Source organism: Grus americana, chromosome 2 (genome assembly GCF_028858705.1).
Source record: "Grus americana isolate bGruAme1 chromosome 2, bGruAme1.mat, whole genome shotgun sequence".
Taxonomy (NCBI): Eukaryota; Metazoa; Chordata; class Aves; order Gruiformes; family Gruidae; genus Grus; species Grus americana.
The window spans coordinates 95150557-95176904 of NC_072853.1; the positions used below are offsets into that span (position 1 = coordinate 95150557).

The 26348-nt window shown below is 40.2% G+C and overlaps 1 protein-coding gene across 1 annotated transcript; it reads right to left on the reverse strand.

The window, feature by feature from the left end:
* Positions 1-284: 284 nt before the first annotated feature.
* On the reverse strand, positions 285-25920 carry TXNDC5 (thioredoxin domain containing 5). Its single transcript, XM_054816417.1, has 10 exons — positions 25636-25920; positions 20519-20668; positions 17692-17797; positions 16295-16391; positions 13856-13971; positions 11523-11609; positions 8606-8746; positions 5683-5765; positions 2643-2772; positions 285-2023 (listed from the first exon to the last, which is right to left on the reverse strand). The coding sequence occupies exons 1-10, from the start codon at positions 25866-25868 to the stop codon at positions 1901-1903; spliced, it is 1266 nt and encodes a 421-aa protein (XP_054672392.1). The 5' UTR covers positions 25869-25920; the 3' UTR covers positions 285-1900.
* Positions 25921-26348: the final 428 nt, after the last annotated feature.

Sequence of the window (26348 nt, forward strand, 5' to 3'; positions counted from 1 at the left end):
TTCATTCTCTAGCTGGACAATTTATTTACAGGAAGATGGAATGTCAATAACGTATGCAAGTCTTTGGCCAGCCTTTCCCCTTCAACTCACACAACTAACTAACTGGCATAAAGGATACATTGGCAGTGTAGCCACGGTTTGTCTAGCAGAAGCTAACAGCAAGTGGTTTTGCTCAATATTAAACTTATATTAAATGCACTTACCTCTAATTCTTGCATTTAAAAGGCTTCTTGTAAATACAAGCTATAATTTATTGCACTTGTCACTGTATATTCATTGTGCTGTATCATTTATAGAAAGACTGCTTTTTTAAAAAGGTTTTATTTAGAAAAATCTCAGTGTAAACAATTGTACCACTTTGATTTTATACAAGAAACTCATGAGATTGTGCTTCACTAGAAGGTTGTTAAAAACGTAATAATAAAGGCTTCCTTTAAGGCAGAAGTATATACATTGATCTAATACATCTGCCAGTACAACATTTAGCTTTCACTGTGGCTTTTTCACCCTTACACATTTTTAGATTGAACAGAATCCAAAGTTCTGGACAGACAGTGGAGTGAAGCACCAGGAGAAATTCAGTGATTTTAAAAAAGTTCATTGCTGTTTTGCCTTTTGTTTGTTAAAAAACCCAACCTACTCCATATGATGGACAAAAATCAGAATCTTGACAGATTAGTCAAATTAGCCTGTAGCCATCCTCATTCCACGAGTTTCTGTGCACATGAGACAGCAGAATTCAGTCCTTGGTTTGCTGTTGTCTTTGTATTGTGACAGTCTCTGCAGTGTAAATTCTTTGGCTTTCAATTATGTCTAACATGGAACATCTTATGCACCAAAGAACAGATCCATATTATAATCCAAGGCACCACTGAGTCCATGGTCCTAGCTTCAAACTTAGCAACGCTTACAGCTTGGAAAAAGGTTAAGGCTCAAGAAGAGTGGGGAACTATTTTACCCTACTGTAGAATAGCTGAATAGGGAAAAAAAAATATAATTAAACACTGTACTAGTTGTTGTTCTCTAAGTACTGAGTAAGGAGCAGGTCAGCACAAAGTCTGGATTCAGGCAAGGGTAGGAAACACGTGTCGTCAGCTCTGAAGTCTAACTGATCATTTAATATTAAACGGAACTTCTATAATAGCGCCTGTTCACTTTGGCTCTGTAGAAGTAAGAGCATAGTTACTCCTGTGGAGCCGGACGGAAGCAGCCTATGAAAATCCACCTGACACATGCACACTAGGGTATCAGAAATGTTCAGGCACATGTTACAGTACCATCACTTGCATTATGGCTAGACCTCCCATGCTGAGAGGATTAACAGGAAACAACCAGCTCATGGTGGCCTGGTATCTTCCACAGGGGTGTGTGTGTTTTCAACCTCCCGTGACTCTCCATTTCTTAACCAGCAGTCATATTAAGACAAATAGGGTTTAAGTACAGTTTTAGAGGCAAAAGTGACTCAACACAGCTGCAGCTTTCACCTTTCTAGTAATGGCGGGCAGTTTGTAAGGATTACTTTTTAGCCAAATCTAACCTGAAGACAAAAATATTCTACTGGTGCCCTTAAGCTGGTTTTTTTTCTTAATGTATTTTAGTCTCAAAGGAAACCATTTACACTTCATTGCGGGAACGCAGAAATGCAGTAATACTACCAATGCTGAAAATATTCTCAATTTGCACAGTAACTACTTGTTAGTTTTCCTTCACAGACAGGGTACCATGTCTTTAACACACACACACAGAGGGAAGATACCAATGTTTAGTACATTCAATTTCCTAAAAACAAATAAGAACAGTGCCCCAATCCCCATCTCCCCCCCCATTTGAAAATTAGCAATGATTGAAATCCCTCAGCTACTGTACAAAGACAGCCAGGGATGGAGCATCCAGACTTTTATTACAATTCATCCCTTGCCTGACGCAAGACAAAGCTATGCAGTGATTCAAGGTCTCTCGTTCCATTGTGTTCACTGACTTTCTTTCCACCTCGGAAAAGCAGAAGTGTAGGATAACCACGTACCTTCAAAAGACACACACACACACAAAAAAAAAAAAAAGAAACTTGTTACTAATGTCCAAACTCACTGGTATCCTTCATTTGTATTTACCTGACTCTGAAAAGTCACCAAACCCCTCTAAAACTGTAAGACATTTTAATTACCAAAAAAAAAAAAAAAAACCCACCAAACACCACACCAGAACTTCCAATGCCAATCTGCAATTTTTGAACGTTTGTATGTTCCTCTAGGCCCTTCCATCAGCAGCTGGGAATGGGGGCTCCAGCTCCATCTTCAGTTATCTGCCTACCAGCACCAAAAGCCATCTTTTTTTTCCCTAGGGACAGAACTTTGCATCGGCTACCACACAACTGTTTTGGTGCTTTCAGAGGGATGCTGCTTAAATTAGGGACTTCTTCAGCTCTATCCAATAATGAGAATGACCGAGTCTGAACAAACAGTCTAGGAAAGAAATGGTGTCACCAGGTGCTGGTCTGAACTGCTGCTTTTTTTGGCTAACGGAGAAGACAGCTGCACTGTCACCAGGCACCCGCAATGCAGCAGCCGGCTCAGCTGGACACTGGGGCCTATAACGTTTGGTACACAATACTATCCCACTCATTTCAGGTCTTTCACACTTACAGAAAATCTGTTGCAGACGTTACGTTCCACAGTGCAGTCTACTTCTGCTATTTTGACATCAGTCAAACCTGGAAATTGCTCTTTGGCAAGGTTCTCCCAAGTTGGAGCCAAGTTCTTACAGTGACCACACCTAGAAACAAAAGGGAGAGATTTGTTTAGCAGATATACCTTCCAGTTTATCTCTACTGTCTCACTGCAAAAACTGTAAGTTTAACTAGCTGCCTTTCCTATCCCCTAAGGATTTGGCCCTCCAACTCCCTTGCACTATTATGTCAGTAAATGAGCTAAGAAAATGAATGATTTTACGTAAAGGTTAAGCACTGAAGTAGTTTCTGGCCTTTGTTAGTCTCATCTGGAATGGTATTCTGGATGTTGATGCGTTAACATTTTACCCTACAGAGGCATACGAAGCCAAAAAGACGAGCACTGAGAACATTTAAATGAAAAAGAAGATTGCTTAGAAACAAACATGTTTTAAATAAGGCATAGAATGTCTGTAGTACGAATTAAGTTTTCAGGTAGCATATGCCAGTTACACTAAAACTACATAGCCCAAGTTTAATTATTTAAATGAGATTTTAATTTTGCTACTAAATTTCTTCCAGTTCCTAATGGCCTCCTTGACCAATGCAGCGTCTCCTGATGCTGGAAACTCACTTTTAATAGAGTTTGTCAACACAGATTCTGTTTTTAAGGAATGCTCCAGTAGTTCAATGCACTTTTTTCATTGAAGGTGCTATGAAGTTTAACCACTACCACTGCACTTTCAGGTAGATCCACAATGGAATTGTTTGATAGTCAATAAGCTTCATTTAGTAGATGAAAAAAAAAAAAAAAAATCAGGCCTTATTCTGATTTGCATTAGAGAATCATTCCAGTTACATCATCATTAACACCAAAAAGCCTTTTTCTATTTTCTTCCCTTATATCTCTGCAGTAACATGAGAATGTGGTCCACAGAGTACACACACTGAAATACTAGTGTCAAGAGAGAAAATGATACTGTAAAATGGCAGGAACTATAGTAAAGTATTAATTCTGTTTGTATTTTGAACTTGGCTTAGCCAAGTTCATAACTTGAACTCCGTGTTACCTTCAGGAAGAATTCCCAAAGCACTTTAGACTTTAAAGCTGCGTTGCTCATTCTATTCTAACCCAGCTGCACCTTAATTGGGTTATTAAAACAGCCCCGTAATTGCCTCGAGGCTGGATCAGGGCATTTACAAAAATAATAGAGATGTCTCTGCAAAAGTTTTCATAATATGAGCCAGTGTATATTTAAACCACCTTGTTAATGCACAGTGACAGTATAAAAGCATTTCTGACCAGGCACAAAAACTACTAGACCAGAATGATTTTATGCTTACTATGCAAGTTAACATTTATATTTATCCAAAAGTAACTGAAAGACAGAACTAGCAAGCAACATAGTAGTGTTTGCTGAGCCCTACATAAATTAATCCACTTGGAAGCAAAAAAAGTCATTTATATGCACAGCACTACAACTGTATACATAAGCCTGACTTTCAGAGCTAAAGCTAGGCCACCAGCTACATAAATACAGGAAATATTTTCCTAAATGGTGGCTTTCTGAACATTGCAGCCAGGGAGCGCACACTGGTTTAAGAATTTGACTCTCTGCATCCTGAACCACCATTTCTCAGCCTGGCATCCACCACTGATCACACCTGTGAGATCCAGCAGCATCCAATTAGAATCTCATGAGATGAGGAGATGGTTAAAGTGCAGTATTACTAAGAAAAGTTGATTAAAAAGGGAGCATTTCTTTATCTCAGACTTTTCCAGAAAAAGCTTCTCAGACTCCTACATATATATCAACAAGCCCTGGGTTCCGAAATCGGACTAGAAGCTGCTTCGTGCAAGTGTAAACTGAATTTACCAGCCAGTTCTACTGGTGGCATAGTAGCAGCACAGGCACGGATTCAATCTCAGTCCCTCACACTGCACAGAAAGGATAAAGGGAGTGAAGAAAGAGCAGTAAATGTGCGCGTATGTATGAGCAGGGTATTTCTTAACACAGCGGAGGCAGATAACTGCCCAGATCCAAAAGCAGATCTTTCAGACTTATGAGAGCATAGAAGTGGCTCTCAAGCAGCAAACCATACTGTAGTAAAAAAGGTGACAACACTGGAAAAGACTGCATCATTGAGATTATGTAAACCAAAACTTTCCCTGGTACTTCTTGCCTACAATAAGAAACATTCATGCCTACTGTCAAAGTTAAGCTGCAATATTTTGATACACCTGAGCACATATTAAGATGGGTTGCATTTGCTTGTGTTGCTTCGTAATGGTGACCTTTTACCCCCACAAACAAAAGATCTTTCTATATACCGTATGAATGGGATGGCTGGTGATAAAATCAGGGATGTGTTATCTTTCACACAGTGAAATACATCTTAATTTCAATCTCTCTCTGTCTCTACACTTCTGTTGGCTAAGAGACTGACTGGGCAATGGAGGAGAAAGATGGCATGCAAATTTCCTGAGAAGTTTGCAGAGAGAGAAATTTAAAACCTTTTTTTTTTCTTCTTAGAAGGGAAATAGTAAGCAAAGGTGGAAAATATCCATAGCTCTACAGTCTGTACCAATTCCCAGGTGCTCAACTGAGGCTTCCAAGAGAGGCTGGCTGTGGCAGGAGAGGGCCCCAAAGCCAGCATGTTCTCCTTTCTCAACACTGGTGATACGCTCCCCTCATCTTACCCTAATCAGGAGATAGGAGCACACTAAGCCTACAAAGAAAGCTTCACTCTCCCTGCTCCCCAGCATTACCTGGAGGCTGACATAGTAAAACTTCTCTGTCAGCCTTTCCACAGAGAGGGATCCCAAGAAAGCTGAAGGACATTCAGCTTTTTTGCTCTAACTCTTGCCAACACACCCATTCTTCAGTTAATTCATGTTTTAGATCCAGACAACAAATACAGCACTACACACAAGTCAAAGACCTACAGCAACTAATGCACTGGCAGCTTAGACCAGCAGTAATCCTGAACAACAACAACCGGTGCAAACTTCTTACCATGGAGCGTAGAATTTAATAAAGGTAATCCCCCTAGCAATGGTTGCATCAAAGTCTTTTTCAGAGAGAGAGAGCACTGCAGCCTGTTAAAAAAAATAAATAAATAGAAAAGAGTAAAAACTTTTTTGTATATAAAACATCAGCCAAATGACCTCTTAGCTACCTGAAAGGGAAACTCAAACTGGAAAAGATAATATTATTGATAATATAAACAAGAGTAGCAGCAGCACACCTCACTTTTATCCCTCAGCTGCCTTCCTCCCCCAGATGTAGAGAAATGCGTATTTCACGCTGAACGTCATCCATAATCGGAGAAACAAAACATCCCTATTTTCAGGGGATTTGCCTGTATCCAAATTTTTAGTTGGAAAAAAATCACTTTCATTTTAATACACAGTCATGCAAATGTTTCAAGGATCAATCCTGAGAGGAGTTGGCTTAAAGCATGTAACAGCTATCTGAGAGTTTAATGAGGTAATTAAGGCATACTACTGATGTCTTGACAGCTGCTCTCCCTCTGCTATATCCCTGTGTTGCACACATAGAAAACCCTGTTACCAGAAACACGTATTTGCCTGTCAAGAGGACATCGCCATGCCAAGCTCGCATGGACAGCGGAGGAATTTTTACTCCTGATAACATCAGGAGCAATGGGATGGGAGTGATGGGAGGATAGCACATTGCTTATAGACAGTCTCATACATTGCATGAGAGCACAGAACCGTAACAAACTTTTTTTTTTTGTCTGTGTGTGAGACCCTTAAGGGTAGGAGGTATTAAAAATAAATAAATAAATCTTATACCTATAAAAGCTTCAAATTCAAATGAAAGCAAAACAAAAACAAAGAGCGCCACTGATAGTATTACCAATTCTAGTTTAAACCCAGCAGAGTTTTATGACGAGAAGCCAATAAGAAACTTGAAATTACAAATTAAAGGTACATTTACCATAAATAATTGTTAGTTCATGAAATTAAGTTATTCCATTAAGTTCAAGTGTTACTAACACTAAAAAGTTATTTGAAAATTAGAAATTATACTTTCTAATTAATAATTACAAATTATCAAACAAAGAAAAAAATTATCAGTAAATACAGATTCTATTCCGAATTTCCTAAATGGATATCTAAAACAGATGTTCCAAACCTTATTTACAATCTAAGATACTGAATCTGAAAACCCCATAAATAGCATCCTCCCACAATCCACACAGTAAAACAAATTTCAAAGGTCCGTAGATTACTATCAGAATAGCAATGTGAACTATATAATATCAAAAAATAAGTTTAGTATCAGATAGTTCAATTTTAGCTTGGTTTCTTAATACATCTTATGCAATCACATAATCTGAGCATCTGCTGGTCACTCTACCTTAATCCATCTGGATCATTTTTGAGTCATTTTAGCGATATCTGGCAGGAAAGAAGTCTCATAAAAATACAGCTTCTGTGAAAGGGCCAGCAAGTACTCGGCCCATTTAAGACCTGAGGAAATCCACGTAAGGGCTCAACACTGGGACACAAATTTGGAGTGGGAACTCATTGCTTTTGCTGCCCGTGGTACCAGCTGTGGGCTGCTGCTGATGGTAAAAGCCCAGCCCCTTGTTTCAAAACTCATGAAAACAAAACCAGAATCAAGGTGTCTGCAGGTGAGTGACCAAGAAATGGTGGCATCCAAAGCTGTGATGTAAAGTTGCAAAGACAAAGTTTAGACCTACACTGTGTCTACTATTATTTGGTAAAAAAAAAAAATCCCCCCACAATCCTTTCCTGTTTGTATGTGTGCTGGTGCAAGCAAGGCATAAGTGGGAATTTGTATCACATGTGGTTTATGTTACTTCTCTAAAAATAGAAAGACGACTAATTACTTTCTGCATTGTACTAACACCAGCTTGTTAGGATCTTCCAACTATGAGGTCAATTTAAAAAAAAAATAAAATATTTGAGGCGTATGAAAATTGCAAATCAAGCATCACTTTTGGTAAGTCATTTTATGTAAAATAAGTAATCCCTGCTGAAAAACTCAAGATGGTAATAGTCACCTGTGAGAAACTGCATCTAAACTGTATTTTTATTAATAATATTAATGCTTTTTAATTATGTAAGTTCACAAACAAGTGTAAATCACCAGCCCTTATTTTCTGGGCGGAAGTGTTTTCTCCACATTTGAAGACTAAGTATGCTTGAAAACCATCCATCATCTCTCAACCTCACCCATTTTACATTCAGCTTCAAAAAAAAAAGGCAGATGATATGCCAAAGTGATTAAAAAAGACAGAAAACTAAATGACATGAAGTACAACTATGCAAAGTTGACAAGTCCTGCCAACTCCCTGGCAACATTCATAACCCTTGTAGCTCCTACAAGTGGGATTACAATAACCCTCCAAACCTGAGGAGTTTTCTTGCCCCAGGACACATTACCTTGACACATTCAGATCAGTCTTCATGATCTTTGCTTGTTTATTGTTTCTGCAGACAGTCTGTAAGTGCAGGACCCTGGCTTTTTTTAGTGGCTTAGCAGCATGCACCATCCTCCTGGGTTCAAGCGATAATCTTGCAAGAAACGTTCATCTCCATAGCGACAAAATATGCTGTCATACAGAGCGAGGTGCCAGCAGTTCCGCAGACCAAAAATGACCATGTATATTGCATTCTATCTAAACAACTTATTGCAACCATGAAAAAAGAAGCCAGATTGGTGGGAGTTTCTTTCTTCTTTGATTCATCAGGTTAGTAAACTAAGATTTATGGTCTTATTCCACTCATTAATTACTAAAAAAAAAAAACCCAGGAAAGTATTTGGTACAGTTTAAATTAAGAATTGTCAAGCTATCAAAAAGGGAAACACATGGAAGACCTGGCCAGGCTGCTGACGCAGTTCGAACGCTTTTAACACTGCTGCAGAGTGCAGGAGCGTTTACCTCAACACGGGTGGGTTCTGCGGGTGGCTGCGGGGCTTCAGTGGGTTTATCTGCTGGTGGCTCTTTCCCAGAGCTCTGTAGTTGGGAATCCACGTATTCCTTTAAGGAATCAAAGTCCCTCTTCCCTTTGTACTGGTCACCCTACAATTAACAAAAAGTTTGTGCAAATGTGTATGTGCAGTCAATCTAGCAAATAAGTAATCAGCAAATACATAATTATCAGCAAAACATAAGATTGCCAAGTGTAAGCATATTCATAATAAATATGATTATCTATTCGTTAAACCTCCCATTCACACCACATGTTCAGGATTTGCCACAGATTCTTCTGTACCAAGAGGGAATAATCTAAAATTTCCTTGAAATGAAAGGTATTTTAGAAACGTAGCAACAAATTTTAGAAACTTTTCCACTTTGACCTTCACCTCTCACTCTAGCCAGCATTTTCAAGGTTTTATTTTTCTGAATCTAAAGCTACGGCAAGGAACAATAAAATACTCTCACCACTCTCACAAAAGTTAAGTCATATTTTTGAACCTGCAAGTACACTCCTCAACCAGCTACATCTTCGAGAAGCCACAGTTTGCCTTAGATGCTTCCCATATCTCAGGTACTTTCACAACTCCAGAGAACAAGAAATCAGAGCACCTCTGAGCAGTTTTGAGTCTCAAATCCACTGTTGACCATCTCAAAACTGGCTCTTGCCTGATTGCCCTTGGCGCTCTCTGAGAAAATTAGTACTAATTTCTCTGTTCAAAAGAGAGATCGTATCTTTGAGGTGCTACATATCCACTTTGGATAAAACTCTTGAGTTTCATTCCCATCAGATCTGGGCTACAAGATGTATCTGCTCTCTCAGATGAGGAGTAACTCTTCAAGAAACAGCATACGATCTTCCATACATTGGAAGGAAGAACAAACACCTCTGCAACTATTTCCTATACAACTTTGGAACTCTTTCCACACATTTTCCTTCTTTTGTCATTCGTAATGTTACTTGTAACTATAGCCACCTTCCCCACACTGGGTCTAATCACAAAGGAATTAATCTAAGATGACTGAAGAAGCCCGCACCTGCTTGTTTGTATCCATTTCAGCAGGGCAGGGTCAGAGCCCCGTCATTCCTCCCAGGGTTTCTGCTGCATCTAACCAAGAGGGATGGTATGATGCCAGACTTCAGTTATGACAAAGGGGATGATGGTATTATGGACAACAATGCTGGATGGCTGAAGCAGTTCTCCTCCTCCCCCTTATTGAACAGTATAATAGCAGCCCGAGAGATTTCCAGGAATTTCTGGGTCCAATTATTGGAAAGTTGTTGGGGTTGTTCTGTGGTTAGTTTTTTTGTTTTGTTTTAAATATATTCTATCAGCCCACGAAGGAACATGCGATTCTGGTGGCAGTATTCCACCAGGGAATATCACACTGCCAATGGAGAAAAGCCAGTTTGATGTCAACAGAAATACATTGTTCAGACTTATGGCTGAGATTCAACTTTACCAAATACAGCAGTGATCGGACTTTTTCTTTCCCTGCACTATTGATTCAAATTACTCCGAGCAACTCAAACTTAAATAATTACAAAGGGTCAAAAAAAAAATTGATCCGGCTTGTTGAGAAAAAACACAGCTAACTTTTCTAGATCAAGATAGTATGGTTCTGGCAAGGTATCTTGCCATCTGTAGCTACTTGAAAAATAAAAATAAGGCAGGTGGAAAACCATTCTGGAGAAACAGCAGAACAATTCCTGGTTTTCAGACTCATGCCATATAGAGACAAAAATTGAATTAACTGAAAGCACCTCTAACCTTGGGCATACCACCACATTTGACTTGAGCATTCCCTCAGCTTCCAATTCTGCTTCTAACATGCCAGCACCACTGCTCAAGCAGTAAGAAGGCCGTATATCTCCTGTGCAACTCAGGTTGGGATTCAAAAATCCAGGTGCTGCTTCATTTAAATTCCTTGGAGTGTCTGGTCTTATAGGGGTGCTTACACCAAACCTCACAGGCACTGGTATGTATTTATGGCCACTTTCTCTTTAGAGTGCCAGAAAACTGCCACAAGCAACAGCCACTAACCTTGACTGAGTAGCAAAACTTACATCTCTGATACTGTAGATGTTCAAAAAGGAATGCAAGATGAATGGGGCAAAGAGCCAAAACCCCCCCAAAACTTAGTGGGTAAGAGCTGAAAGAGGAGTCCTGGGTTTCTCTGCTTGCAGACCTATTTTTAATATCCATTTAGTACATTTCATTTATCTTGAAAGTGTGAAACATATGATAAGTAACACTACTATTTATAATATGTTTATTTGCTGCTGTTCATGTACATGGTATTTATAAATATATTACTTCCCCATAACTTCAGAATATTGTAATTCTTTGAATTGCTACAATGAAAAATGTCAACTAGGCCCACAGAACTCTCATTCACAGTGTAATATGAAGTGTTCAGATTTATAAGGAGGAAAATATGCATCACTCAGACATCACTCAGCAGATAGGCACCACTTACAGATGAGAACCTTCTGATACATTGAGATGAGAACCTTCTACATACATTGTGAAAATTACATAATTTTTTATTATTTCTATTTCATCTATGTTTTTGTGTTCCACAGGAGGTAAGGTATTAAGATAAAGTACACTCAGGATTCTCTTACACAATAATTGGACGTACTACTTACAGATTTATGAACATCACACCAGTTACTAGCAGAGCAGAAAGAGCAAAAAGTTTTAACTTTTACCTGTGGATGAAGGTTCAGTACCAGACTGAACCTCCAACATCCTTTTGTCTCACAGGCAGACCTTCCTACATGCCCACTTGATCTTTTTTTCCCCAGAATGCAAACATAGTCTGAGTATTATTCAGAAAAAAATGGTCTGATCTTTCGCTGAGCTCACAGACTCACCTTTTCACCATTCCTAAACCAGAGGAGTGTGGGATAGCCACGAACTTGGGTTTCAGAGCAGACTTCATAATGCTGAGTACAGTCGACCTACATTTTGAAAAAAAAATATAAACCATTCAGTGTATAAAATAAATGCACAACATAAGCCATTCAGTGCATAAAATAAATATACAACAATCATCATAGCTTTCCCTTATACAGGAACTAGCAACGCATGGCTTGGCAAAACTCAGTACCAAGTACTGTCTTGAGAACAATTAAGTCTGCTTTCCAAATAGTGGTTTGGTTGTGTAATTTGTGTGTGTTTGCCTTTTTTTGTTAGGAGGGATTGGAGAGGGAGATATGGATAGAAGGCAGTAGTAACAAAGAACAATGAAGACATAATTAAATATTCCAATTAAAACAAGTACTTGGTATTCTCAGTTAATAAAATCACTGCATGGACAGTAAGACACAAAACGCTAATGTGAGAGAGCTTTAAAGTGAAGATATATTGGCTCATACATTTTTGAAAAGACTACTCTTTAAAGACTTCAGAAGACATGTCAACAGCTAGCAAGTTGACTTTGGTCCAAGGGAAGTTCCAAGTGCATAGCAGCTTTTGATTCTAATATGTCATAAACCCATCTGTAAAGTTACCAGTTTATAATCTTTTTTGAAGCAGAGGAAAAAAAAAAAAGATAACTTAAGCACTGGAGCCTTTGTTTGAGATAGCACTTGGATTTAGAATTTTGCATTAGAAACACTTTGCTCCAGATCACTGAAGATCAATTGTAAAGATTAAACAGAATCCTGTCGTAGGTATCGCTGCTTTTAAGACACTATTCCCCCAGATTACATGAAGGTCATGATTCAACCTTCTTAGAAACAGCTGTTTACTTACAGACTTACAATCTCAGCCAAGACATGTTTCAAATAGTTTCATAACATATACAGTTACACAAAATTGACTAGGCGTCAAGACAAATCTTAGTGGCTGTATTAAATAGCAAATATCAGTAATAGCAACTATGAACACAACAGACAACTGAATAAAACAGAAATTTTGGAAATTTTTTGTTTATTTTCTCTGGATAACCGAGAATGGTAACTTCAAGAAGATATTTAAGCAATGATTTTATCAGACAGCAAGCATTCCAAGTTCTCAAAAAAATAAATCAGCAGATGCAGCATTTGGTAAAGACACTATCAAAGCAGCAATAGCCTTCGGTATTTTATTCTCAGAGGGAATCTAATTTTATATCCGCCAAGTCTCAAAATTGTATATATATGTCTTCTCTAAAGTTCAGCTATGCTGACCTGCTCCGTACATCTACAGTGTATCTGAATGAGCAGATTTTCAAAGCAATAAAACCAAAAATAATAATAAAAAAAGAAGCCAAGCTCATCACCCCTAGTAACAGCTGAAAGCGCTATGAGGGCAGCAGCAGGGGAGACAGCTGGGTTTTTGTCCCTCTGCAGGACTGACAACACTGCTAACAGTTACGCAGTCTTTCAGATCAGTGGAACCACTCTGAAAGTTTAAGGATATGGAAGTTGAGCCCAGTCAGTTTTCCACCGCTGGCAAATACAGAGGGATTCACATCATGAGCCCCCTGGACTTAGGTATGGGTCAGCAAATAAAGCCAGTAACTGCAATTGCCAGACCACCTCCATACCTCTGCAAAGAAGTCACTCCACGTACAAGTAACAAGCTCCCATGGTAAATACACCACAGAATCTGGTAATCAACCCTAAGGGAAATAGTAAAGCAGGACAAGATATCAGTTTTTAAGGTGGAAGACCCCCTGAAACCTCTAGAAAGTTCTGTGGGGGTAAAGAGGAAAAAAAAAAAAAGAGAAAAAAAGGAGAAATAACTCATCATAAAGAGCCCTGTAGGTCTGAAACTTGCTAAAGAAGTCAATGCTGTAAATAGCAAATTGGAAGTCACTTTCCCACTCAAAATAAATTCTGAAGTCTATCAAGTTCTGACAGAGGGGAAGCATAACAAAAAACAAATCTCGAAATATTATTCCCTGCATCTGAAGTATTAGACTGTTTCCCAACTCTGAAGCACGGGAGCTAGTTGTGTTTCTAACAAGTCCTGGCTTAAAATAAGGGAGTTCTGTCACTGTAACGAAATAGCCATCTCTTCAAAACAGAGTGAACTACCGGATGTGCACGAAAAAGATAACCATCTCAAAATTAAAACAGGAACTGTGACTATAAAGGGATTTAAGAGGCGACAAACAAAACAACTGTTATTTGCAAATCACAGCACAAATAGCATGATACTTGGCTGAAATATTCATTCACACAACACACATTTTTCAGATTAAGAGCATTTCACCTACCTTGCCAATCTTGACAGTTTCTGAATGCTCAAAGGCTTGAGCCAGCTGTTCCCAGGTGGGGGCCAAAGCCTTGCAATGCCCACACCAAGGGGCAAAGAATTTGATAAAGTGATTACCTTTTAAGTCAAAGAGAAAAAAAAAATTAAACTCACTTGGAATAAATTTGGCTTCAATTAAAGACCAGGTACTAATCTCAGACTGCAAATTTATCATGGTGTTTCCTGAGTTAAAGATAGGAAACACTGCAAATCAAAGGCCAGGACAGAATACTTCAGCAACTAGGTTTCACTACTGGATGCAGTCCCACACTGTTGCCAGTTTCCCTGAAAAATCCAAACAGCTTCACAACCTCAAGCCATGAGATATTAAACCTCACATTTTTAACCTAACCATTTACTACAATGTCTAATTCTACGGTGTCAATCACTTGCCCTATTACAGAGTGGAAAGAACAACCAAGGAAAATGTATTTATAACAGTATAAATGAAAGTAAGTATTAGACTTCAACTTAAACTTTTCTTAGGAAACATCACTACATTAAGTCCATGAACTACCTAAATAATTTTGTTGAGCTTTCCATTCTCCTTTTTCTGCCCTGCTCTTTGTATTTTCACGTCAACTATTCAAAAATTGCTTCCTTTAGTAGATTTTTGCAGTGTTTTATAGACAGGAGAGTCTCCGTACTATCTCCTATTGATGTTCAGTTTAAAAGTATAATCTTAATTGCAGAGTACCAGAATATGTAATTTCCTTCAATTAAGATTACTATTAATTCAAGATGCTGCCTGCTTTTGCACATATCAAGGCAAGGCTCTGTTAATAAAAAATAAAAATGAACTTAATTAAATGAAGAGGAAAAAAAATCAAATTTGTTTAAAGGAAATGCCAGCAACTACAGAAAAGTTCTTTTTAACAGAACTATTCATCATCCTTTGAAGACTGCTTTGGGGCTGATATTACTAGAATTCATTTCTAGTTTGAGAGCTTGTTCACAAAAGGAGGTCAGAGGAAAGACGTCACAAAATAACTAGGAAACATGAACTGCAGTAGTAGAACTTGCCTGTTCTGCACCAGGAATACTTTCAAGCTAATTCACATGCTTTGCCTTGGTCAAGTAAACTGCAAACTGAAATTTCTCATGAATGAATAAGACCATCTAGTCAAAATCAGCTATTCCATACCACATACTCTTTGATATACTCTCCTCCCTGATAGAAAAAAAATTAAATTCTTCTTGCCCTGGAGCACCAAAAAGGTAAAGGGGCACTTCAAGAATCAAAGTCAACCTTCCAGCTGGAACTGCTAAGCCTCCTGCTAAATTTAAGCACTGAACTTCTTGTAACTGAAGTCAAGAGAGGACAACAGCTTTAGAGATGATCGTAAACCTGCTCAACCGTCAGATATGGCCATGAGAGTGTCTCCTCTATGAATGGCAATGAATATAAAATAAAAATATTTCAATAAAAATATTAAAACATTTACACATACACTAAACCATCTATCTTCTCAGACTGTAAAGTTGTTTAATGCTTAGCATCTCCCTGATGGCCTAGAGACGAATCCATGAAAAATTTTGATGTAATTCTGTGTTAAGCCACACAGGCTGGGAAATTTTAAGTTAGCTGCACAAAACGGTCTTTCACACTTGAAAATATTTCTAATTAATTAATGGTTACTTTAAGAAGCTCTAGTATTTACCTCACTGGTGGTATCACAAGGGCACGGATAGTTGATTTAATCCAGTGTTTGTTTTTAGGAAAACAGAGATGGTAGGATCATCTGTTAAAGCAGCTCCAAGTTTGCATTGTAAGCTCTTGCTCATTCTCTAAAAAACCCACCATGTGGGGGGTGAAATTTCCCGTGTTAGGTATTAATTTTAAAGCCTCCAGACAAAATACTTTAAAAAAACATCCAAGCTGAGGTTAAGTGTTTTGCCCACATTAAATTCTGGAGGAAGGAAGCTAAACAATATCAAATAAGGGGCCAGACTGGAGTGGGATGGGGGCAGTAAGGAGGAAGCGGGTGGATTATATTTATCCAGAAGAGCAGCCTAGGAGTAAGAACAAGTCAACACCGAGGGAAAGAGGAAACGGGACTTGCAAAAAGACAAAGTGAGTGGCAAGGCTGTGACTGAGCAAGGAACGTAGGGAAAAAAGTTCAGTTGCACAAGCCCCACTAGCTTCTTCCATGTGATTAGGGCCTTAATTTTACTACCTTCTGAGTGGAGTGCTGCTCTTAAACTTTCTCATGGTGTGCTATATGTAATTATACTACTTTTTTTTTTTACACAGTCTGTAGTTTTATCCTTTTTCACTAGGTATTACTGGAAAATAAAAGTGGGAAGGAGGGACCTTGAAAACTAACATTTCTGTTGCAGACTTCCTGTTACTGATGTTTCTGTAAGCAAGTACCTTTTGCTTATGAAAAAAACTAGTTACCTTCTGCTATGTGCATCTTGAAATTGTCTGATGAGAGTTCATACATTCCCTGCTTAGGTTCAGGGGCTTTTGGTGGTTCCACATCAGATTCTGGATCCTATTCATGAGAAAAATTAACTTTTATTTGTCTCGTACAGTAAATACACAATATTTGATTCCTGTATCACGCCATTCTGTGGTAGCATTGTAAACTCTGTACGCTGAAATTTTAAATTTCTAAAGCAATGCCCTTTATTTAGCCTCACTTCAGTATCTAATATTTCCTAACAAACAACTACTTGAAAGCAAAATGCGAAAAAGACTACCACACAGAATAGAGCTATCACAGTCATTGGAATAACAGAGTCTTTCACCGTTCTGTAATATAGTCACAGAGCACAGTAATTGCTATGGCATTCATCGCACCACCATATATTAATACACTTAGATTACATAACAGATCCTCCATGGCATCACGCATCAGCCACATCTGCCATTGCACCAGTTTTGGTGGTCTTTGGGCTATTTAAAAATAGCTAGCAAAAAAGCTCTTTTCTGCCCCCCTAATGCAGGAAAGAGGGACCTAATGGCTCCATGAAGGTAGCAACAATGGGAAAAGAGCAAACACTTTATAGGTATAACTTCCAGCAAACCCACTGGCACTTCAGCAAAAGCAAGCGACTACTTTCTAGATACTAGAGTCAGAGCTGGAAAGAATTTTTTAAGAACCTCAAAGTACATTTCTTAAAATAGTTTAGCATTTAATGTTTATTAATTATTTAAAATATCATGTTTGTTTAAATATAATCATGTTCTAATTGTGGTTCAGCAATCACTAAAGCTTTATCTTGATTAGAAACAGCAATTATAAATTTAATTTTAGGCAAGGCTTGGCTACTATACGTAAGTGTTACCTCTAAATGCAAGGGTTTTCTGAGTGATGGTATTAGCTTAAGTTACCTAACCGATTATTTTAAACTCTTTCTTTAGGCTACAACATTATCAGATAATAATTGAGCTAAAGATGGCATCCATGTTTTGAGAGGTAATTAAGCCCAACACAAATGCAATTTGTAACATATTATAGCTAAATCGCTTTTCTTATTCTAGAAACATGGCCTACAGGTGTCAACTGAATCCACCCGAAGAATTTTATCTTAAAATGTCAAAATGCTAAACATTAAAAACTGCATTATGTACTGTAGTTTTAAATACAGGAAACAAAGGGCAGGTCACAGGGTGACAGTTTTAATTACTATTCTGACTTTCGTGGAAGCTGTTCCATATTGTTACTGCCACCTGACTTTTATTCTCAGGAGCAGACTTCCTCCTGGAAAATGAAACCTAACCTATAGAATTGATAGATAAGCAAGTCTGCAGAAGGGAATATTTCCTTTTCTTATTTCCTTTTCACTTACAGATGGTTCCTCATTTAGTTTCTCCAACATCCAGTTTTCCAGTGCCTGGAAGTCCCTAGGGCCTTGGTATTTCAGAGGTTCTTGTCCCGGTTTAAGCAGCTTTAGGCTAAAGGATCAAAATGTAGAAAAGAGTGAGGCAAAAATTTTCACACAGACAACACAGTCTGAAAGCTAACACGCTTTGCTAACCCACAGCAATGCAGCTCAGGCTGCAGTAACAGCTCTCTTGACTATTAACATCAGCAGCAGGCATCTCCCTCAACTTAAAGGGTCATGGCTAGAACTTAGGACACTTTTTCATTCCCATGTAAGCTTTTACAGGTGACTTTAAAAATCACAAAAAGAAATACCACGTTAAAAATCAACACAGCCTAATATTACTGTGATCAACAAGCAAGAGCAAATAAAACATTGCAGCATTCAGTTCTAAGGTTAATCATTCATTATGCCTATGAATCCTATTTCAGTTTGTCAAAAAGCATCAACTTTGTTTTGTTCAACTCTCTCCATCACCAAAGGGAAAATATCCAATGATTATCTTCCCAGGAATTTCTTTCTCATGTTTCATTCCCTGACTGCTCTTGGAATGTAGGACTTTTCATGTGGTATTAAACTGATTAAAACCATGCTGAAACAAGTCAATAGGACAAGGAGATAAGTGACTGCTTGTAGGGATTCAAGACTTCATGATTATAACATTTAATAATTGCTATCAAAACTTTTTCCTAAACTACCTAAAGCTTCTACTATTAAATATTGAAGTTAAAATTGGAAATATATTTGGTAAAGGGGCAATATCGACTTCTGACCTAGTCTTATTCTTTTAAAGCTAATCATAGTTTCAATTACTCCTGTCACCTAGCCCTCAGTTCCCCTTGCCAAGCTGTCATTTTGTACTGCTTTTTCTTCCTCTTGAAATATTTTTCTCTCTCTTCTTGTTCCCGCGTTGGAAAAAAATGAACATATGAAAGTGCTGAAAAACCACAAAATGCAAATACATTCAAAAGAGATAGGAGCTCCCACTGCCTTTTCTTGAATGTTTCTTGTGATGATAGAAAGTCTAAATTTTTTTAAGGAAAAAAAACCCCAAAACACAACTTTGTAATAACAAGAAAAAAAGAAGAAACAGAAGAACATCTAAAATGCACCTCATGGCAATACTTTTGAAGAGTAACAAGAAAAAAAAAAAGATAGCTTAAAGAGCCAGCTGTACCATTATTTTCTTCAAATCAGGGTAGGTTTTCTCTAGTTCAGTTGAGAGAGTATTTTGCAGCACCAAATAATCCTGAGACAACTGTACTAATGAGCGCAGGGACTTGCTCAGCCAGTTTTACTCTCAGGGTGATGGAAAAGGAATGAAGCCATCCTGGACTTGTGACAATCCCTCTGTGCCTGAGGAAGATGTGAAATTTCCCTCGCAGGAGGTTTTTAAAACCAGGCTAGGTAAAAACTGACTCAGACAGGAAAAAAAATTGATATTATGAATTCCTCTTGATCTGTATTTCTATAACTAGCAGATGACTACCTTATCATTTGTACTTTTCAAGTAGATGAAAGTGAGCACTAACTATTCCTAGATACCCAATGACCTTAAAGAGGGACGGGAAGCAATTACACATCCATTCATTTTTTTCTTATTCAATATCTCTGCCACTCCTTCTATTTTACAAGGAACAGTGCCACAATATAATTTATTGAAATATCTAAAGACGACCAATGCTTGCTTTTGGGAATATTAAAACAGAGTTGAAATATTCATTGTTTCTTGGTATTTCTAGTGGAAGTAAGCCACAAACTGCCTTAAGAACAATTCCTCATTCAGCAAGGACTTTGCTATTTATAACTCTCAACTTCTACTCAGTCACACTCATCTGTATCAAAGTGGGTGCAGCCAGGAGTGTAGGTCAAGCTCAGGCAGTTGCTGGGGTCAACAGTAACACTAAACAAAGTGAGCAAAGGGAAGGAAACTGAAAAAAGCAGGCTGTGGAAAGGCTACAGAAGACGACATTCTCCACTTATCCCACTAAGGTGAGTAATTAGTAAAGCAGTTGAAAGCATCCCATCCTTTTTTCCAAGAAGCTTTAAAGAATACACAAGTGAAAAAAATCCCATTGCTACTTTTTGGCAGCTAAAAAGGGAGCACGTGTATCTAACCTAAAAGCACTATCCAGGCTGACCTCTCAAAGATAATGTAGATCGCATTCTGCCTACCAAAGCTGAGGTAGTAAGGCATATATCCTTTATAACAGGATAAGTTTAACACCCTTAAACTCCAAATTAATTTGTCCTAGATCAATATAAGCAAAATTACCTAGAAAAATCTGTACATCACCACTGCTATGCTAAGTGATGCTATTAATTTATCATTTTATGAGCACCAAGTTCACTCAAAAATTTAAGAGATCACCTATACATTAATAATGAATGGTACAGTGTATACTGACGAACTTATGATAAGTTATTTTTAAAAGTACTGTTACCAGAGACCAGCTCTATCATGCATATCACAGCTGTACAATGTACTGTTGCTTGAGAAAGAGGTACTGTCAGAGAAAAGAAAAGGACAATTCTGGACTTCATTTAAACACAGCCATCTTCCAAGACATAAAACAGTTTATTTAAAAAAAAAATAAAAGAGTAAAAGCAGTATGTATCACACGATACTTGGCAACATGGTAAAAAGGCTTAAAATGAACATACGAGGTCCAAGGGGCTACAAAGAAACCCACCAAAAAATGCAGCTTAGAAGTTAGCTTCAACAAATTGGCAGAGGATCATGGAAAACTAAAAAAGAAAGAAATAGGAGCAGACATCTTTTTATACTTACGTAGGGTATCCTCGGACGCCAAATTCAGAGCACAGAGGAGTATCTGTAGTACAATCCACTTTAACAACATAGACCTGTGGGTTTTCCATGTTGTTGTATTTATCTCCCAAATCATTCCAAGTTGGCTGAAGACGCTGACAATGTCCACACCTGCGACAGAAGGAATGAGATATTTGCTTAATAGTGGCTGATGTTTAGAGGGGAATGAATCTATGGAAAGGCATATGCAGAATGGTCAGAGACTTTGATAAATTTAAAAATAGTCAAGTCAAAAATCTTCTGCACTCGAACACTGTTACACTAAGCAACAGTGAATACTATTAAGTATCATAGGATGCTGCAAACGCATCTCATGTGAAAATCATCAAGAGATGAGAACTTCTTGCTAGTATCTTTTTACACGACAAAGCCTACTGAACACACCTTGAACTTAATGAGGTTATTAAGAAACACACTCTCAGCCTTCCAGCTTTCCAGAAAAATCCTGTGAGGCTGTCCAGGTTTCCTTCCGCTCTAGTGTTTCAAAACATTATATTTTAGCAGCAGGTAAGAAGATAAAGGTTTCTAGCCTCTTTGTAAGGCCACTTGCGTGCATCACAGGAATTGTAACCTGTGAATCATGAAAGACATCGGGACTGCTTTCTGAACAAAGTTTCTCAACATCAGCTCACCAGAAGTACAAAATGGCTATTATTCTTCTCCTTGTTTTTCTATGCAATATCTTATTCCGGTAACTACGATGAAAAATTTTAAGGAATGGATTTTCATTTCTCTTTAATGGCTGCTTTTGCCAACGCTCCAGGACATCTAAAAATACATAATTGGATTAACAGAAAACATTCTCAACCTGACAGTATGAAAGCTGTTATTGCCCTTGGCATGACCTAACAGTCTCCTTTGTACATAACAATTAAAACATCATTAGGACTTTGGAGAAAGATGTTCCCATTTAAAACAGTTTCACTTATACATTTTCAGTCCACTTATAGAAAACCTGCATGAATTCACACCTTTCCAGGTATTCTGATATAATTACAGCAAAAATAAAACAAACCTTGAGATTTACTTTAATATAAAGAATGTCTTCTGACCTTAATACGGTCCTGTTACAGTCAGTTGCAGTGGGTCACACATACTCCCACTGTGTAGGGAAATATGACCTCCCGTATGATCTTATTCTGAATTGTCATGGCGAAGAGATACAATGTGTTATTAATAAAATTAAATATTCTTTGAATATTTAACTTCAGACTGAGGTTCCTCCATAGTCAACTCGTTCATGGAGCTTGACTTAAGAAGAGGATTTTGGATTACCTGATCCTTTTCCCCAAGCAGTTGCAGGGATTTTAAACACTGAATGAATACTGACTGGTGTTAAGGAACAGAGCATGGAAAACTACATAAGGCAATCTCAAGTAATTAACTCGCTGGTTTTTAAGCACAGAACAGAGCTGCCTTGTCCATATTTAACAACATGATCTCTGCTATACACAAAGTTCCCCTTTCCCTTACTTCTTCAGATTATATGAGCTAAAATTGGAAGAAAAATGCTCATAGCTGAATCAGTAATCAACTACTTAGGCATTCCTGGTTTTCAAAAAAATTCAGTATTACATAGAAGGAAATACAAGACAGTCCCCAAAATACTTTTTCTGAAATTCATAAGGTGTAGCTGCAGAATATATAAAACCAGAGAAGTAAAAAATAAAGAGAGCAAGACTATGCAACATCACACACCTCCCTTAGCCCCATGTACCCACACAGTCTTTCGTTGCTACCACTGTCCATGACATCAGTGGGGCTGGAGAAGCAGCCAGTTCCACCACTGGGGATGGTGGAGACCTGGGCATCAATGAGGAGCCCTGCTCTTCCTTCTCTACAGGGGCTAGAAAGGCGCAAGCATTCATCATCTCTGTTCACAAACGTAAATGAAGATTCAAAAGAAACTAACAAGGCCATAGGAAAGATCCACCTTTCTGGGGAAAAAAAAAAAGCAAACCAAAACCCTTCTTTTTGTACACCACTAACATCAGGAGGTATGGCTGAAAGGATATTATTTGTAACAGTTTGCAGACAGGTTGCCCATTTTAACTCTGAGCAGCTGTGTGCCACAAGTGTTCGTGCCTGGAGATTATTTTGCTGTAGTAGTATCTATAGTGTACCAGGCTGCTCTACCTCACGCTGACAGGTCGGTGCTCCTCCCACAGCATCTTATATGGAAAACTGGATGGCGGACTTCCTGAGCCACAACAGGAAGAGATGTAAAGGTACATAAGGACCATATATGTCAAAACTGCAGTTACTGATAAGCCCTCTGCAGTCAGTGAAGAACACAGACATTTCTGGGGGCCACCAGTTGAGTTTGAGGTCTGCAGCTAGCAAGGGCAGCTCCACAGCAAGATATAGGACAAATCATTATCCAATTAAAAATGCTGGTAGACTCTGGGATAGACAGGTATAACGGTACAAGCAGCACAGGACCAGTCTCACTCTGGACAAAAGAATCCAGCTAAGGTAAAATCCAGTCAACAGAATTCAATTCAACAGCAACAAACTCTGGTGATCAAATCTGCCTCAGCTCAGTGGATTTCCTGAGGTTTACCAAGAGACCACATATGTTGAGAAGATCTGTAATGGTCAAAATCATGCAATGAAATGACTCTTTCGAGATTCCTTCCAACTACAGAATCAGGGAAACCTCGTTCCTCTGTAGATAAGCAACTGGCATGGCCAACATCTTAAGAATATCTAGTACCACCAAGAGAGTAGCCTGCTCATGGTTCTGTCCCTTGTCAAGTGCAGCTACCAAGAAGGACAGCCTGATGATCAAAAACCTTAGATATCTGATGGCAAATGACTTGGAATGCTGTCTTTGTGGAGTAGCCCACAATATTTGAAACAAACATAGGACCTCACGTGTACCGCTGCTTTCTGGGAGTGAGGCCCTCAGCAACACTGGTTTCAAGAATCTAGAAAAGAAGAGTTATGTCGGCTCTAACCCAACTCTTACTGGTAGCATTGACAATGCAACATTAGCAGCATCCATAGCAATCTGAAAGACAATCCTGGCTGAAGGTTGGGTTGTTTGCTAGGCTTCTCCCTTGTAACTGTGGGGAGCAGTGCCAAAACACATGCCTCTGTGAGAAGTATTAGGAGATTAGCACATCAACGCATCACCTAGGAATAGGGCAAGAGGCTCTAATAAAGACTCCAGGGCTGTAAGGTTGCTGCCTGATCCCGGTGATGATAAAACTACTGGTGTGCATAAGCACTTCTCTCAGGTACTGGGATGTTCCCTTTGTCCTTCTCTTCCCCTTGGACCTGAAACCTGGCTCTGTTGCTGCCTGCCAGGAATCCAGACCAAGGGCCCTCAAGCCAAGACCCAGAGATCTGGAGGAGGTTTGCTAAGGGTGAAGAAGAACGTTGTCCAGAGAAGCTGCAACAAGTCTGGGAAATGACACATCTCCCACATGCTTGACTTGGGCGGAGATCCTCAGCCCTCCCAAAGGCACAGCATGGTCCAAGTTTGCAAGACCAGTGCTCTCTTGGATGCACACTACGGATGTGCAGCATACACTGGGCTCTGCAACAGCCCATTTGGCACAGGGTCTCCTATGAGGACTGTGCCAAGATAAAAGCTCATCTGGTTTTAGGGATGTCTGTGAAAGTCAGTCAAAGCTTGGACACAGACATTATCACCTGCAAAGAGACCAGAGCAGAAGCACTCCTCCTCCGCACGGGCATTTCTGAGGCCTTACAGAAGGTCAAGGCAAAGGTCCTTCACCAGCAAGTCAGGCATCCTCCACTTTCATCATCTTCAGAGAACAAAGGCAAAGCATCTGCTCTTTCAGGCTTTTGCTTAACATTTTTGTATGGCATAAACAAGTTGATGTTAATAACCAAAAAAGTAGTTCCTCAGTTTTGAAAGGAAATCCTTTTCTGCTGTTGATTTCAAAGAGTGTCATGACTCACGTATGCCTAAATGGCATAGTGTACCAACAGATAACTTTGGATCAAAACATAACTTGGACACATTGTTCTCTTAACTTTATTCTATCTAAATTTAAGAAAACTTGGAGAAAAAACAAACAATCCTAACAACAAAATTCCCAATAACCTCTACTGGGTATCAGTAAGTCACTAAAAAAAGGACAGGGGAAGAGACGAAGCAAAAAGAAGAATATGAACAGCCACTAGAAAGGCCTAGAGATGAGACGTACCGTCCTCCTGACAGCCGTAACATCCAGCAAAGCCCTGTTCTCCCTCTCAACTATTCTTGTGTCAAACGTACCAGTCCAGGGCAAAAGCTCAGTAGGTCTCTTGCAAATCTGAGAACTCTCCAGCTCTGCTGCAGCTACCTGCAGCCTCAGGGACGCAGCATGTTACACTGTTTTCACTGCAAATTTATCCTTAAATTTCGTGGTTGCAAAGAGAACATAACTTCTGCAATAAAATATTTGTGAGACTGAGGGGCACAGGGTAAGTGACAATCACCAAATTGCAACTAATCCCACACACAGAGGCCGCATGCTCTCGGTGTCTTTGAGGAACGATGTGAAACGGAGTCCGGGGAGGGACAGGGACAGCCGCCGGGGACCGGCTCCAGCCCAGCAGAGCCCCAGCTGTACCGGAGCTGCCCCCGCTCGCCTCCTCACCGCCCGGCGAAGCAGCTTCACCCGCAGGCCCCACGCGGGGCGCACTGCCGGGTACCCACGCCCGCGGGGCCGCTTCGGGTGCCGATGCACCCCGCTCCCGCGGGCCCTCGGGGAAGGGGACGGCTACCGCGGCCTGGCCCCGGCCGGCTGAAGCCCCCGACAGGGCCAGCACGGCCGCGGAGGCCCGGGCCAGGCACACGCGAGGCTTCGGCTTCAGCTGCCCCTCCGCGGCCCGGCGCTCCGCAGCCCCCGGCTGCCATTTAACGCGTGTCCCCCTCCGCCACCCCCGGGGAAGGAGCGCGGCCCGGCCCCGGCGGTTGGGGATCAGAGCGGCGCGACCCCAAGGCCTCCCCCGCCGCCGGCCCGGCCGCTTCCCGCCGCCACGTCAACGGGGGAAGAGGCGGGCAGGAACGCGCCGCGCCGGGCCGTGCCGAGCCGTGCTCCGCTGCTCCGGATACCCACCACGGGGCGAAGAACATGACGAAGTGGGGGGCGGCGGCGGCGCCGTGCCGCAGCATCTCCGCGCTGTAGAGGTGCCGCCCGTGCGGGTCCGGGTCCGCCGCCGGGCCCGCGTCCGGGCCCGGGCCCGGGCCCGGCTCCGGCTCAGCCCGTCCCGGCCGGCCGCAGAGGACGGGGCCGAGCACGGCCAAGGAGAGGAGGCGCCACCAGGCCGGTCCGCAGCCGAGCGGAGCCATCGCAGCGCCGAGAGAGCGAACGGCCAAAGCCCCGGGCGGCTGCTGCCACCTCCCTCCCTCCCTCCCCGCCCCGCCCGCCCTCCGCGCACGCCGCGCCAGGGCCGGCTCCGGCCCCCGCCCCCGCCCGCTGCCGCCCGCCTCCCCCCGGACACGCACCGGGCCCTCGGGCACCCCCTGCACACGCACCCGCAGCCCCTGGACCCTTCCTTAATGGAAATAAAAAATGTAAAAAAAAAAATTAAAATAATAATATATATCGTCTATATTATTTATATGTAACATCGAATATTTAATTTTATATTTCCATATTATATTTATATATAAATCTAATTTTTAAAATAACCACAAGTGTTACATTTCATATATATATATACACACACACACACCCGTGATGAAGCTTTCCTTAAAGTAAATAGTAATAAAAAAAAAGGCAGGGTGGTTCCAGCCCGGTTAATAAGGGTGCTGTGCCTCTGGGAGAAA